General features: G+C 28.8%; 3 protein-coding genes across 5 annotated transcripts; 2 read left to right on the forward strand and 1 right to left on the reverse strand.

Annotated features, from left to right (window-relative positions):
- Positions 1–437: 437 nt before the first annotated feature.
- LOC135959042 (RNA-binding protein 1-like) lies at positions 438–6185 on the forward strand. Of its 3 annotated transcripts, none has more exons than XM_065510040.1 (4): positions 438–578; positions 786–1016; positions 1086–1232; positions 5621–6185. In XM_065510040.1, exons 2-4 carry the CDS (start codon positions 808–810, stop codon positions 5709–5711), a joined length of 447 nt encoding a protein of 148 aa, XP_065366112.1. In that variant the 5' UTR covers positions 438–578; positions 786–807; the 3' UTR covers positions 5712–6185. The 3 variants fall into 3 exon arrangements, with proteins under 3 accessions (XP_065366112.1, XP_065366110.1, XP_065366111.1); XM_065510038.1 differs by lacking the exon at positions 5621–6185 and adding an exon at positions 2013–3535; XM_065510039.1 differs by lacking the exons at positions 438–578; positions 5621–6185 and adding an exon at positions 2013–3538.
- A 1296-nt stretch (positions 6186–7481) lies between these two features.
- LOC135957421 (anaphase-promoting complex subunit 15B) lies at positions 7482–8078 on the reverse strand. Its single transcript, XM_065508161.1, has 3 exons — positions 7905–8078; positions 7760–7847; positions 7482–7698 (listed from the first exon to the last, which is right to left on the reverse strand). Exons 1-3 carry the CDS (start codon positions 8025–8027, stop codon positions 7529–7531), a joined length of 381 nt encoding a protein of 126 aa, XP_065364233.1. The 5' UTR covers positions 8028–8078; the 3' UTR covers positions 7482–7528.
- A 320-nt stretch (positions 8079–8398) lies between these two features.
- ubl (Ubiquitin-like protein 5) lies at positions 8399–8948 on the forward strand. The gene is made up of 3 exons (XM_065508812.1): positions 8399–8521; positions 8590–8728; positions 8789–8948. Exons 1-3 carry the CDS (start codon positions 8483–8485, stop codon positions 8830–8832), a joined length of 222 nt encoding a protein of 73 aa, XP_065364884.1. The 5' UTR covers positions 8399–8482; the 3' UTR covers positions 8833–8948.
- The last annotated feature ends 5945 nt before the right edge of the window (positions 8949–14893 follow it).

The raw sequence follows: 14893 nt of genomic DNA on the forward strand, positions 1-14893 counted from the left end.
CACTGGGACAACAGTTAAAATATTTAAAAAATTAGTGCTACTACTATTATCATGTTTGCAACTGTATGCTAATTGAAAAATTTAATGTTTGTTCAAAGAAAAAAAATATTATTAAATCAAGCTTAACAAAAAATAAATTGTTTTTAATTGATTTAAAAAATGTATTATAAATTATTTGATTTGTACATTTGAGTAAAATTTCTTTAAATTATTTTATGTCAATCTAAAATTTTGTATAGAAATTTATTTTATTTTATATACCTTTTATAATATTAAAAATAGAAAATAAGTTGGTATAAATTTAATAAAATTCCTCACACATTTATAGTGTAGAAACGCCCAAACAGAAGTAGAAAATACAACTCTGAGAAGTAAATTCTAATAATTTTAATGCGACCGTCCTATTTATCTGAAATCCGCCATTATTAAAAGTGACTTACTAGTGAAAAGGTGTGTTTTTTTGTTTTGCCTTAAAAATAAAAGTGTTACTTCAATAATTTAAAAAAGTGTGTTTAGGAACACATTGCAAAATAATTTTATTCTTCAGATATTAAATAATACAGTTTCACCATTTCGAAGTAAGTAATTTATAAGAATAACTAAAATTGATTGAGAAATATGAACTTTATATCTACACAAAATTATGCAAATGGTAAATGAAAAAATATGTACATATTGTCCGCCATCTTGTTTTGTGTAGATTAAGGGAAGTCTGAAATAAAAAAAAAATCAATATTAGGAAAAGATTTGCGTTTTAAGAACCTTGATTTTTTTTATTATTTAAGATCAAGAGAAACAACACAAAAAATGCCACGCTATCGTGAATGGGATTTGGCATGCAAAGTATATGTGGGTAATTTGGGATCATCAGCCTCAAAATATGAAATTGAAAATGCCTTTAGTAAATATGGTCCCCTACGTAATGTGTGGGTGGCACGTAATCCCCCAGGATTTGCTTTCGTTGAGTTCGAAGATAGACGTGATGCCGAAGATGCAACCAGAGGTTTAGATGGAACGTAAGTTGAGAGAAAATTAGTTTGGAGATTTGTAATGGTTATATAAAAAAATATATTTTCTAATCCTAGACGCTGTTGTGGTACACGCATACGCGTTGAAATGTCATCTGGCCGTTCCCGTCGTGAAAATAGACGCCGTGGTGGCACCAGCAGTGGTGGACGCGGCGGTGGTGGCGAAAGCAGCAGTGGTGGTCGTGGCGGTGGTAGCCGTTACAGGTATGTTTTATTTACATTTGAATTGCTTTATTTCTTTTATCTTTTTGTTAAACACATTTATTTATTTTTATGATAACGTCATGTAAATAATAATCTTTGCAAAGTTTTATTACTAAATCATTTTTCTTTAAACAAACAATTTCGAAAGCGTTTTTATAATAACACTTCAATAATAATAATGTATGCAAAATAATGACAACCAAGGCCACTTACGTCAGTGTTAAGAATAATTAATAATTTGTTAAAAAAAGTCTCGAATAACAAGCAAACTTAGAAATTATTTTCTGTTAAAATGTTTCCAATTACTAGATTTTAATCTAGAATAATTTAAAGTTATCCTCCATATTTTGTTAATCCTTTATCGTACCTATTTCCATGTATATTGTAAGAATCTTTGAGGTAATTGGGAAAGGGATTTACAAAATATGGAGCTGAATTTGCTTGTTATTAGATATCATAATATAATCCATTAACTTATTTTTAAGCATGTCATTATTTTCTATTAATTTTCATTATGTTCCATTTTAACAATATGTTTTATCTTCTTAAAAATGCCCTGCCCTGAAATACCATCTATTCATATGACTACATCTAATTTTTTTTTGCTAATCATGTCGTACTTTTTTTCTTGTTTATTCCTATGTGTCTATAATTAAAAATAAATTTCAAATAGAACAAGTCCTTGTTAAATTATTTGTACACATTTGTATTTGTATTAAAAAAATATGTTCTATATTGGTTAATTACTTTAAACGTGGTATACGCTCCTCATTTTTACAGGATAAAGACAACTTCTGCTTCTACTACTACCTCTACTCGTACTACAAGTACTTCTACTACTACCAACTCCTCTTCCTACTACTACTTCTACAACAAACCAATCAACAACTTCAACAACAACGACTACAACTTCTACTACTACTACTGCTACAACAATAGAAACAATTTCACCAAAACAATTATTCCCTTCATCAAAACTACTACTAATACCACCAACAGCAAAAACAACACTAAACAACCTACACATCACAGCAACAACTACAATCACATGACATTAGAAAATCTCAAATTCAACAACTATATTGCATTCATTTCACTTGTAGTTCAGTCAATTCAACAAATTTCAATCATTAATAATGTGTTAGTTATTTCAATTATCATCATAAACTACTGCATTACAAAATTATACAATTTGTATCATCATGATCAACAGCAACAGTGCACTAAACAGACATTTTTAGGAGAATTGTTAGAAATTGACGTAAATGTAGTTGTTGTTGTCGTCGTTTGTAAACAATATCATCAAAATCTCAACAATCACCAAAACCACTACCACCACAACCAACACCACCAAAAAAAACATCTCTACAATTGTAGTAGATTCCTTCAAGGTTACTGTTGTAATAGTACTTCCTCCAAATCTTCAACTTCAACGTTGACAATTTTGTATGCTCCTTCATCAGCAACTTCAACTTCAAATGCTTCTTCTACTTCAATCGCCATTATAAGCACCAACAAAATTACTATTACTAAAAACATCACCACAACAATCACCAATACAACTACCTCTGTAACTACTACCACCACCAACACCAATATCAATATTAACTCGTCCCCCTCTAACAGTAGTAAAGAAATTATTAACAACACCACCACCACAAGTACCACATCCACCACCACCACTTCTACAGTCAAAACCTTTTTAAATCAACTTGCTCTTCTACTTGTACTTCAAATGCTGCTATTCAACGCAGTTTGTTATTATTGGTCGTCTACAGCTGCCTCAGTTGGGTTTTTGGCTTGTTTATCATTATTATTGAACAACATCTCAACAACTCAATTTGCAGCAGTCTTCTTCCAACAACTACTACTACCACCACCACTTCTACTACTACTACTACAACAACCAACCACCACCACAATCACCATTATTAGCCTTAAAAAAAATCATAATTTTCACCAATATTTTAGAGACAAAAAAAAAAAACTACAAGAACACTTCTTCAACAAGTCTTCTTTCAAAAAAAAAAAACAATCAACTTCAGCAATGGATTATCATCATCATTTGACTGTTAATAGACCGATACAACAAGGACTACTGAGTACTTGAGTGGTTTGTGCCAATAATTCTGTATAATTTCAATTCAATCTGAACAATTGAATATGTGCGTATACTTAATTCCCAATGCCGTTAAACTGGCCATAAATAAGTACCATCGTACTGTAATAATCGTTTAAATATATACATTATGGTGGTCCTTACTTAGCGATTTAAATATAAAATATAAACATTTTCTAGCATCGATTATCCACATAACAACTTGATACAAAATAAAATCATAAAATTTCAAGCATATCTCTAATCCCAAAATTTTATATTTTGAAAAAATTAAAAAAATTTATTCTAAAAAACACTTAATGGAGTTTAAAACTATAAAACAAAGAAATGTTCTTTTAAGAAACTTCTAATCCATAATATCGAAAATAGTTTTTAATATCTTTTAAAAATAATTTTAAAATGTAAAATATGGGGTTTGATATATGCTAGATGGTAGTTGACGTAGAGTAATTTTAGACCTGGGAGTATTGAAATCGGAAAAGTGCAAAATAAGGGCCACCCAAATGTAAATATTTATTGATATTGCTTTCGAAAAGTAGTACATATACATGCTACGTATGGTCGGTACGTCATATTAAAATGTCGAAGTCTGATTAACATTTTCCCCCTATAGACAAGATACGACAAGATTTATTAAACATTTTCGAAGTATGTTGTGGCTTGTTTTGCAAAAGTGTGTTGTTTAAAATATTTTGATTGTCAGTTAGAAAGAAGCACAAACAAACGCCCTTTTTGCGTACTGCTATCTACAACTGCTACGTTACAGCTCTTCCCAGTCCCAGCTTTTGTCTTGAGCAACGATTTACCAACAATCTTCATTTCTTCAGATTCTCATCGCGACCACAAGATCAACCAACCATCCCATCTTAAAATCAACGTGTCGTGTCTTCTATTCGAACGCATTGAATGAAGGGTATAGTATGAATAATTTATCTCTTGTCTGAAGAAAGTATTATTTCTTTTTTAGATAATATTCAAGATCAAATATTTTCACGTTTTTAATTTTTTTTTTTTTGTAAATCTTCTACTCTAAATTAATAAGAGTGTGGTGTTAAATTAATTGCGCTTTACTCTCTAGAAAAGATTCGTAAAGTTTTTGTGTACTATTTTTATATACTACTCGATATAATGACAATAACATTTTTTAATATTTTTTTTTATTTTTTTGTTCTACTTAACAAAACAAATGAGTGTTATTGAACTTGAACTGCAACACTGAATACATAAAATAACTTGCGTGAAATTTGAAATTATCATCATGCTTTATCAATCAATCAGTCACGTCACATCGTTTTTGGGACACACCAACCAATCAACAATACATACAAGAACAAGAAAAATAAAAGTTATAATACAAGCAACAACACTTTTGAATAATGTCATCATTATTGCCAACAGAACGAACGATATCTACTAGAGGTTTCTCTTCATTTTGTTTTCTCCACCACCACAACAATCATCATCTTTAAGTAGTAATATTTTTCATTTAGAGAAAATTCAAATCTATGCTTTAAAATTTTTGCCAACTACCTACCAGCTCTAAAATGATCTGCATTCTACAAAATGGGAGCAAAACATACATATGTAATTTTGAATCTTGAATTGCCATGGGTCGGTCGGTTGTCTTCACTACTCTACTACTACATCCTTTGCCCTTAATTCCTACAACAACATTTAGCAAAAACTTATAAATAACTGCAACAAAAAAAATATCATCAAAACCAACCAAATCAAATCAATCAACACCAAATCCTACCAAATCAACCAACCAATCAGCAATCGTAACAACAAGCAAATCTTAATTTAGAAAAAGTCTATATTGTTTGAGTATCTCAACATCATTATTATTTAAAGAATTTATCTTCTCACTGCCACAAGTATAAAAAAATCAACAACCATTTACCACCATACAAAAAATCAATCAACAATTAATCAACCAAAACAACAACAACAATTGTGGTTTGTTTTCTTTAATAAAACAGTGACAGTTGTCCGTCCAATCAGTTTTTGAGAGGTTTTATTAAATTATGAAAGAAACTGTCACTGTTTTTATATTCATTATTATTTATTATTTCTAAATACTTTTTGTTTTTAGTTCTTTGCTAAATCGTTTGCTATTTAGCAAATCGTATACTTATTTAATTTGTTTGGTTTTATCTTTAAGCTTTTTAGTTTCAAACTTAACCTTCTTTAAACTGATTTTGTTTTCTCGAAACTACTACTACAGAATTTATCATTGTATTTTTTGCCTTAATGATTATTTTTACAGATCCCGCTCACCCAGACGCAGTTCTCGTTCCCGCTCACGCAGCTTTTCACGTGACAGACGTAGCCGATCGGATTCACGTGATCGTCATTAAAACTAATTACATATAAATAATTTGTTTGCTTTATTAAAACAAAGAAAAAGAAAAAAAAAACATCTGCAATGTTTACACACATAATGAATTTTCTCTATCAGAAAAAAATGAAATTCATTTAAAACTCTAATGAAAAAAAAAAACATTTTTTTCGTCCATGGATATGAAACTTTATTTTTTATTTTTCTATTTTTAATTGTATAAACACTATTTTCCGTTTATTTTCAGTACGAAAATATTCGCATATATGTTCTTTACATATTTTTTCTCTTAATTTTAAGTTAAGTATGTACATGTACCATTTTTATCATAATGTAAGTAGTTATTTTTCATAGATTCCCCCATTGATTTAACTACTAAAAATGAAATTGTGTAAGCAAATTTACACAGCTATATTAAAATTTGCCAACTTTTGTTTTAAATATTATAATGTAATAATAACAATAATAATCATCGTTAAAATCAACAACACAACTACAAGTTTTTTAACTTCTCCAAACAACAGAAAAAAACATCAAATCACTTTCAGTTCACAAGTTACACATGAGGTAAATTCTACTTTTTTTATTTTTATTAATGTAGTATTTGAAACATAATTTTAACATTTTAGTGATTTTTTAGAAATAAACCTATAAAAAAAACTTACAAATTGTTTTTCTTTCATAGTAACAAGTTTACTTGGGCCGGGTAAATTATCAAAATTTTAAGCATAGTTAAGGCATAATCAATGTTTAAATATATTTTTTTTCTAAAATAAAACGAAAAGGCTTTGAGTTTCATTAAGCAAAGGTCAAAAATTTGGTAGAATTGATTTATAAATCAAACGTTTTCCTTAAATCTTATGGAATAGTTATGGAATTCTATATCGATCATAATTTTTCTGCTGAAATTTCCTCCGAGATATTTTTAATTAAACTTTAGGGCATAGAATAAAATCTTATATATAAATAGGCCACACGTTTTTTTGTGGTACACTTTTAAGTATGTTATTGTCCACCAATATTGATGAAACATATATGGTTTAAAAGGTTATTTTCTCTAGATTTGCAGAACATCATTTAAAAGTGTTTAAAAGTGGTCGAATTTCGGCCACCGGGCGATCCTAGTATATATAAAAGCGTTACTGAGAGACAAAAAAACCAAAGTTTTGCAACAACAAAATACACACACATGCAATTTCTATTTTGTTTTTTTTTAATACCTGTTGCGCCTCTAGTTCTACCCTATGGTAAAAAACGAGCAAATCATGTGGATTCGATTTACAGAACACCAAATCAATTCATTGAAAAACGAAAACGCTACTAGGATTCGGATTACAGATCAAGTTAGGCCTCAAAAATAGTTCGTCAGCCAAATCATGAATAAAAAAAGTTTTTTTTTCCCATTTTTTATATCCTACATCACCATAGTGGTGTAGGGTATAGTTGTGCAGATGTTTGTAACGCCCAAAATTATTGGTCTAACGCACCCCTTAAAGTATACCGATCGACTTAGAATCACTTTGTTTCGATTAAACGATGTCCGTCGGGCTTGACCGACCGACCGACCGACCATACTTTCTTGTTAACACTGAATTTGAATAGGGAAAGAACTCCCGCGGATTTTTTGTTCTTTATTGGGCTGTGTATGTTTATTTTTAATTCATTGCGAATCGTTCGTCATTCATTCCTACAAAAATTTGTACTATTGAACATTCGAATGTGGATATACATATTTTTTTCATTTTTCATTAGCGCTTAATTTATAACACCTCAATAATTCCGATACTAATTTATAATTTGTCAATAAATGTTTATTTGATTTAATATCATTTAATTTTATTGAGATCCCGGGCCAACAACTATTGGTATATCATCATTTAAGTTCATTTCTTCACCCGGTGAATATAAACCTAGAGCGGAACGTTCTGGTAAACCAGGTATAGCTCGGTCATTGGTATCGTCATCCTCATCATCATGGCTATCAGAGTCATCACTATCGTCATTGGCTATAATATTAAAAAAATTAATTTAATCTTAAATTTTAAGTTCAAGTCGCAACTATATTACCATCTTCGTCATCCGTTTCTAGACCAGGCATTGTCAAAACTTTTCCCAAAGGATGTAAATCGGCTGCAGCATTTTTCATGGCATCTAACTAAATACTATGAAAATTTAGCAAGTTTATTTGTCATTAAACTATTTAAGAATTTACCCAGCTATGATGTTCACGTTCATATTTGAGTACCTCAGCCTCCTCATTAATGGGAGCACTATCAAACCATATCCGATTGGCTATTGGAGGCCGCAATGAAGGGAAAAATGGTAACATAGACATAATAAAATGTATTGTTTTTACTTTATGCAAATACTTTTGTTTATACAAATTAAACGAAATACAGAGTTGTTAAAAACGCATAATAAAAATACATTAATCAACACTGAATTTGAGGAATGTATCAGGGATACAAAATTTAGTAGAACAATATTGTAGAACTTTTCTTATTATAAAAATACTGCCCAAAATAATATTTAATAAAGAGTTAATTTGTATAATAATTGAACACAATTATTAATTGTAACAATATTTTTTATATTTGCCTGTCTTTAGCATTTAAGTGAACAAGTACTATTTTAGTAGCAATTTAGTACCATTAACAAAATGTGAATTTTCCATGTCTGGATTGTTTTTATTAACAGCTGTCTGTTAATATTTGTTAGACCTAAACGTTTTGCATTTTAGAAAAAAAAGTGCGGAAATCTATATAAGTTCTTTAATAAAACTCTGCAAAAATGATAGAAATTACTTGTAATGATCGTTTGGGTAAAAAGGTAAAGAAAACAAAAGATTGTTTCCAAAAAAAGTTAAAATTTTCTCATTAAATACATTTAATTAATAGGTTCGTGTGAAATGTAATCCGGATGATACTATTGGTGACCTCAAGAAATTGATTGCTGCTCAAACTGGAACAAAATATGATAAAATCGTTTTAAAGAAATGGTATACCATCTATAAGGACAATATTAGACTATCTGACTGTAGGTTTCCTTATAATTATTAAATATTTTTGTTGGTAACATTATTTTATCTATTTACAGATGAAATCCATGATGGCATGAATTTGGAATTATACTATCAATAAGCGTACAATAAGTTCAAAATAATTTATAAATCTGCAAATTTTTTTACTACCTTTAATAGACATGAAATTGAATTTAATAAACATAAAATAAAACAAAGAATGATATGATAAACTAATACCTACCGGTATTAAAAATTATGATTACATAGGAACTGGCAGATGTTCACATACATTTTATTTGTGATGAGTTAAATTCTTTAATTTTTTAATTGTTGAATTTTTAGTAAAAACTTATTGAAAATGGCACAAATCGACATTTTTTTAGTTAAAATTTCTGAATTATTGGCGTTAACTTAATGTTAAAAAAATAAAATGAATTTAAAAAAAAAATAAAAATGTTATTCCACTGTAAACTTTCCAGTTTCAATTACTACTATTTAAAAAAGTACTAAATTCCTTTTATTAGTTTTAGTATGGCGGGAATATAGTCGTGTGTTGGTGCAGTTTTAATTAAAGTTATTGTTAGTCTTAAAACCAAATTAAAGTCGTACGATCTGTTTATAGTTAATATGTTCATATTTCAGTGTTAATAAATGAAAAATAACATTTTTAAAATGTTTAAAGTGTAATAAAGAGAAATAGTTAAGTGTAACTGCATTGATTAAGATTACAAGATGATGGCGGCAAAATATTAAAAAGGTAAAAGTCAGTAATTACATATTTATTGTTAGGATTTTTTGGCAATTTATAGTAGACATTAGTAAAATGAGAAAAGCCCAAACAAATTTAAAAATATTAACTTTTGGTTAGTTGTTGCATCACAGTTTACAGGTCATAAAAGTTGTTTGCCTTTATTAAATTCCAGTTAATTTTTTTAGTTGTATGGTATTCTTTGTTTACGTTTGGTACGTTTTTTATTAGTAATAATTTAGTCCTTAATGTGTGAAGATATATGTATGTTATGTGTGTTAGATGTGTTAAAAGCGCTGAATGGAAAATAATTTAACGTTTCAGAGGGAAAAAAATTTAATAAATTGGTTAATAGTATGATGAGAAAGCATTGAGAATTTACCTCTGTTTGGTTGCCCAAAAATCCTTGAATGCAAGAGCAAAAGGATTAATACTCCAGGAAAACCTTTTAAACCCATATTTATCAGCTACTATGTATAAATGTAAACAACAAAACAGTCCGTAGGATGCTGAGTGCCAACGATATCAACAGTCGTGAGGCGAGGAAAAACTATTTATTTCTGGAATTAACAGGTGTTATATTATATGTTATATTCAACGACTAAAGCAAATGCAATATTTTTGGTTCAGATGGTTGACGCATGGTTTGGAAGCCAATGGCCACATGAAGCCGTAAGTAAAACAAATATAGAAAAACGCTTAAGCATGGTGGCATGTCTGCTTATGGAATTGGTAATGTTGTATTTATTGATGGTATTATGGACCTCCAGGGATATTTGTCTATTCTGAAAGAAAATCGTAACTCATGCAGAGAAGTAGACATAATAATAACCCGAAACTCACAGCTTTAGACGTCAAAGTGAGCTTTTTTACAATACTAAATACTTACCAACACCTCCTCAATGCCATAACCCATAAAAATCGTATTAATTTTTTTCTCCATACCTTTCGGAATTTTTAACACAAAGAGTTTTACAACCGCTGACTATAAGGACTGAATTATTACTAATTATAAATGGACAATACATAACACGTACAAATTAAAACTTAACAAATTAACCGGAATTTAAAAAAGGCAAAATACTTTTGTGACCTGCATATTAATTTAATTTCTTATATATTTTTGTAATACATAGGGTTCCTACGCGGGAAAAATTTCACGGGAATTCCCGGTAATATTTTTTTGTAAATTTTCGGGAAATGTTTGTCGGGAATTTCTTTATAAATTTTCTTCTTAATGCTACAATATTCAGATTCGTTGCGATGGCCAAATTTGTTGGTAATTTTATTATTCTATTATTTCCATAGATTTTTTCGGTTCTAGCTACAGATAGTCAGTTGGCAAAGAAGCATTACGGTTGAAATAACCGAATTTTTTCACTCAACACAAGACACAGCAGAAAATGTTATTCATTAAGAATGAATAAAATTTAAATTTTATTATTTTAAAGGAATTATGTATTAAGGTTCCTAACATTACAACTTATAAGGATATTCATATTTAGAGAAAATAACAATAATAGTAGTTTAAATTTGTTTATGTATGTATATACAATCAGATTTGAAACATTTCTCATTCAAAACAAGTTAGAAAGTAAGGTCGGTGAAGCCCGACCATATAATACCCTACACCAAGTAAATGAGTAAAAATATTTTTCTTTTAAAATATCAATAATTTACATTTTTGAGTGATTTTCGGAAGTGGGCCTTATATGGGAGCTATGACCAATTATGGACCGATCACCATAAAATTAGGTCGTGTGATTTATGTCTATATTAAAGTTAACTATGTTGAATTTTGTGTGTATACCAACATTTTTAAGCGATTTATGCACGTTAAAGTGATTTTCGGAAGCGGGTCTATATGGGAGCTATGACTAATTATGGACCGATCGTAACAAAATTTGGTGACATGAACATGTATATATAAAACTTATTTGGAGCGAAATTTGTGTAGATACATGGATAAATTAAACGTTTATGACCGATAAAGTCCAATTTCGAGGGGACATTTGTATGGGGGCTAGGTGAAATAATGGACCGATTTCAGCCAGTTTCAATAGGCTTGGTCCTTGGGCCGAAAAAGTAATATGCACAAAATTTTATCGAAATATCTTCAAAATTGCGACCTGTACTCTGCGCACAAGGTTTACATGGACAGCCAGTCAGCCAACCAGACGGACGGACGGACGGAAGGACATCGTTTAATCGACTCAGAAAGTGATTCTAAGTCGATCGGTATACTTTAAGGTGGGTGTTAGACTAATATTTTTGGGCGTTACAAACATCTGCACAAACGCATAATACTCTCCCCACTATGGTGGTGTAGGGTATAACTAACTACCCATGTTTTATAGATTTAACATAGTCGAAATAAGTGTTTTAATTATGTCACTATTAAATTACAAGCAAATATAGTTATTTTATACTTATTTTAAAACGCTGGTCAAATTATAAAACAATTTATTGGTCTTTGGTTTAATTCAGTATTAAAAAATTCCCGGGAATAATAGGAACCCTACTAGGTATGTAGAATAAGTTTTTATAACATTTTTTGAATGATTGCAAAAATACAATTGTTTATTTAATTATAAAGTAATATTTAATTTTGTTATACATAACTTTTAAATTCTTTTTAATTAAAAAACTACTGTTATCATAAAAATAACCTTGTGTCGATAACTTTGAAATAATAACCAATTGCGATAAAATTTACTAAAGATAAAACAGTTTCTTAATAAGCCCGTTGTACCAAACTTTATTACATTATGAAGAACACTATATTTATAACAGATATAATTATATACATATAAACATTTACCTATGTACATATTTTCGGAGTTCGAATAAAAACACTGAAAATAATGGGAAGAAATATACTACTAAGAACTAAAACTTGTCAAAATATTGGTAAAAGCTTCGAAAATGGTTTAAAACAAGGATGAATGTGGTAAAGCTCTAAAAAATACACACATGTGTAAGTACGAGTATTTTCAAATTTGACATAAATACACTTTTAAATACTTCTTTGTCACCTCAAGAGAGGTGACACATATTTATTGTCTGGTCCTCTAAGTAGAAAGAAAGATGATTCAAAAAACATTTTTATTTTTATAAAATTTTTTCTACTGAGATAAAAATTTGTAGCAATTTATTAAAATTTGAAATAATAAGCTTAATCCACTGAAATCTTGATTTAGAAATGAATTTGAAAAAATTGTCTAAAACCTATTTGTAAGAGAATTGAATTGAAGAACAATTTAATCATTTAAAAAACTTTATTAACGTATTTTGCAATGGATTCAAATTAACGAAATCTTGAATGATTCAATAAAGAATTAATTGTCTAAAACACATTCTTAAAGGAATGAATTCAATATTGTTACAAAATGGAATGCAGAGTTTAAGATGTTTATAATCTAAAAAGTTTGTTGATCACAAATCCAACTGTTTCGTGATTAAACGCTTATTTGCGAAGTAATTGATTTAAGATTTTTGATTTTTTTTTTTTAAATACTTTTTATTTAGAAATACGATTGTCTGTAATCAAACCGAGCTTGTCTCGATTAAACGCTTATTTACAATGTTATAAACAATTTTAAATGAACGATTGTTTTTATTAAAAATATGTAGTTTAATTAAACAGTTATTTACCAAGCTGATGACGATTTAAGATTTTTAGAGCTAGCTTCTTACTTGTCAGTTAAACGTAGCTTAACACGCTGTTATATTAATTCACATATGCATTCCTCAAAATTTTTCATATAAATATGATAATACTTTAAATTTTATAAGGAAAAGCAGACGCGTACATAACTTTTTTTGTAGATTTTAACTTTGTAAAAGAAAAAGTGACATTAAAGTATATACAATTTTTATTTTATTTTTCATCTGTTTGTGCTTTGGCATTTTATACTTAGCTTACTTATGCCCGTAATTTCAACAAATAGATATCTAACGGTAACTTGACATTGATTTCAAATCAGTATCTAACGGTTAAAATTACCAAATATTTTTACTCTATAAGTAACTAAGCACTAATAGATATCTATTTGTTGAAATTACGGGCATTAACTTACTAATAATTTTCAGTTAAACCTAGATTTTGTAGTAAATAAACAATAAGTGAGAAACACAATTTTTAGTTTAATCTAGGTTTAAACGAAGAATAAAGTTTTTTTTATCCCAGAAAGCGCTTCAAATATGCAGTAAAAAATATACTTTTATTTAAAAAAATCAATACATTTCATTTCTAAAAAGGTAAAGTAACATAAAATAAACAAAAATAACATGAACTAAAACAAGTATAACAAAAAATAAATACAACATAACAACAATAAGTTATGAAAAGGATTCGAGAGGTATTTTTTTATGATATTTTATATAAATATAAAGTCACTTCTTCAATTAAGGTTATTATTGCAATAAATTACAAAATATTGACTTAAATTTTCAAATAATAATCGTTGTCTATTGGATCTGAAAACATTTTTATACATAGAAAATGTTCTTTCGACATCAACTGATGTTAGGAGCAAATATAGTAATAATCATAGTCAAACACTAAAGTCGGTTCTTTTTAAAAACAACTTTAAAATAAAATCCTGCTTTTTATTAATTTGCAACCATAGTCAAAATTAAAGTATGTTTTAAATTGAACCGACTTTAACTGAGTGCCACCGCAAATGTAGAAAATGTTTTCATACAATATTCCTGTAACAGAACAGCGAAAAATAAATAAGATAAAATTTGTTTTTGATAAAGTCAAAATATGCTATTAAACAGTAAAATATGCTATAAAAACGCAAAAATATGACATAAATATGCTCTTAAAATAAATATATCCATAATATGCATTTAAGGGTAAAATATGCAAAAATATGCACTAACAAATCGATGCCAAAATTCTTAAATAGTTCTGAAACGTGTAAATATCTTATCCATGTGCTCATTAGACTCACCAGAAAAAACATGCATTTGCATATTTTGGTTTCCCTGGTGATCACAGATCGATCGCCTTTTCCTTTATTTAAGGTTTTTGTGTTGTGGTTAGAAAAATATGGGTGATCACACTACGGTAGTCACAAATTTGTAAACATTTCATAGCTTACTTTATTATTTTTATACCCTTCACCATGAGTGGCAAGGGTATATTTAAGTTTGTAATTTCTTCATTTTTAATTTGCGACCCCACAAAGTGTATATGTATATTCCAGATCGTTATAGATAGCCGAATCGATATAGCCATGTCCGTCTGTCCGTCTGAATGTTGAAATCAACTTTCCGTAGTACGCAAATAACTTATATACATGATTCATACATCAATACATCCGCTATAGACCCGGTTTGGTCGAGAAAATCGGCCCACAAATGGCTGAGATATAAGGGAAAACCCAGAATAACCTAGATTTTTTACATATTTTTGATTTGG

The sequence above is a fragment of the Calliphora vicina genome, chromosome 4, assembly GCF_958450345.1.
Source record: "Calliphora vicina chromosome 4, idCalVici1.1, whole genome shotgun sequence".
Lineage (NCBI taxonomy): Eukaryota > Metazoa > Arthropoda > Insecta > Diptera > Calliphoridae > Calliphora > Calliphora vicina.

Excerpts from the sequence above, each read along its gene's own strand:
- LOC135957421 (XM_065508161.1), bottom strand. The coding sequence starts at position 8,027 with ATGTCTATGTTACCATTTTTCCCTTCATTGCGGCCTCCAATAGCCAAT. Across the intron at positions 7,848-7,904 it reads AACGTGAACATCATAGCTGG|TTAGATGCCATGAAAAATGC; the intron begins GTAAATTCTTAA and ends CATAGTATTTAG. Across the intron at positions 7,699-7,759 it reads AGAAACGGATGACGAAGATG|CCAATGACGATAGTGATGAC; the intron begins GTAATATAGTTG and ends TTAATATTATAG.
- LOC135959042 (XM_065510038.1), top strand. The coding sequence starts at position 808 with ATGCCACGCTATCGTGAATGGGATTTGGCATGCAAAGTATATGTGGGT. Across the intron at positions 1,017-1,085 it reads ACCAGAGGTTTAGATGGAAC|ACGCTGTTGTGGTACACGCA; the intron begins GTAAGTTGAGAG and ends TTCTAATCCTAG. Across the intron at positions 1,233-2,012 it reads GGCGGTGGTAGCCGTTACAG|GATAAAGACAACTTCTGCTT; the intron begins GTATGTTTTATT and ends TCATTTTTACAG.
- ubl (XM_065508812.1), top strand. The coding sequence starts at position 8,483 with ATGATAGAAATTACTTGTAATGATCGTTTGGGTAAAAAG. Across the intron at positions 8,522-8,589 it reads ATGATCGTTTGGGTAAAAAG|GTTCGTGTGAAATGTAATCC; the intron begins GTAAAGAAAACA and ends TTTAATTAATAG. Across the intron at positions 8,729-8,788 it reads CAATATTAGACTATCTGACT|ATGAAATCCATGATGGCATG; the intron begins GTAGGTTTCCTT and ends ATCTATTTACAG.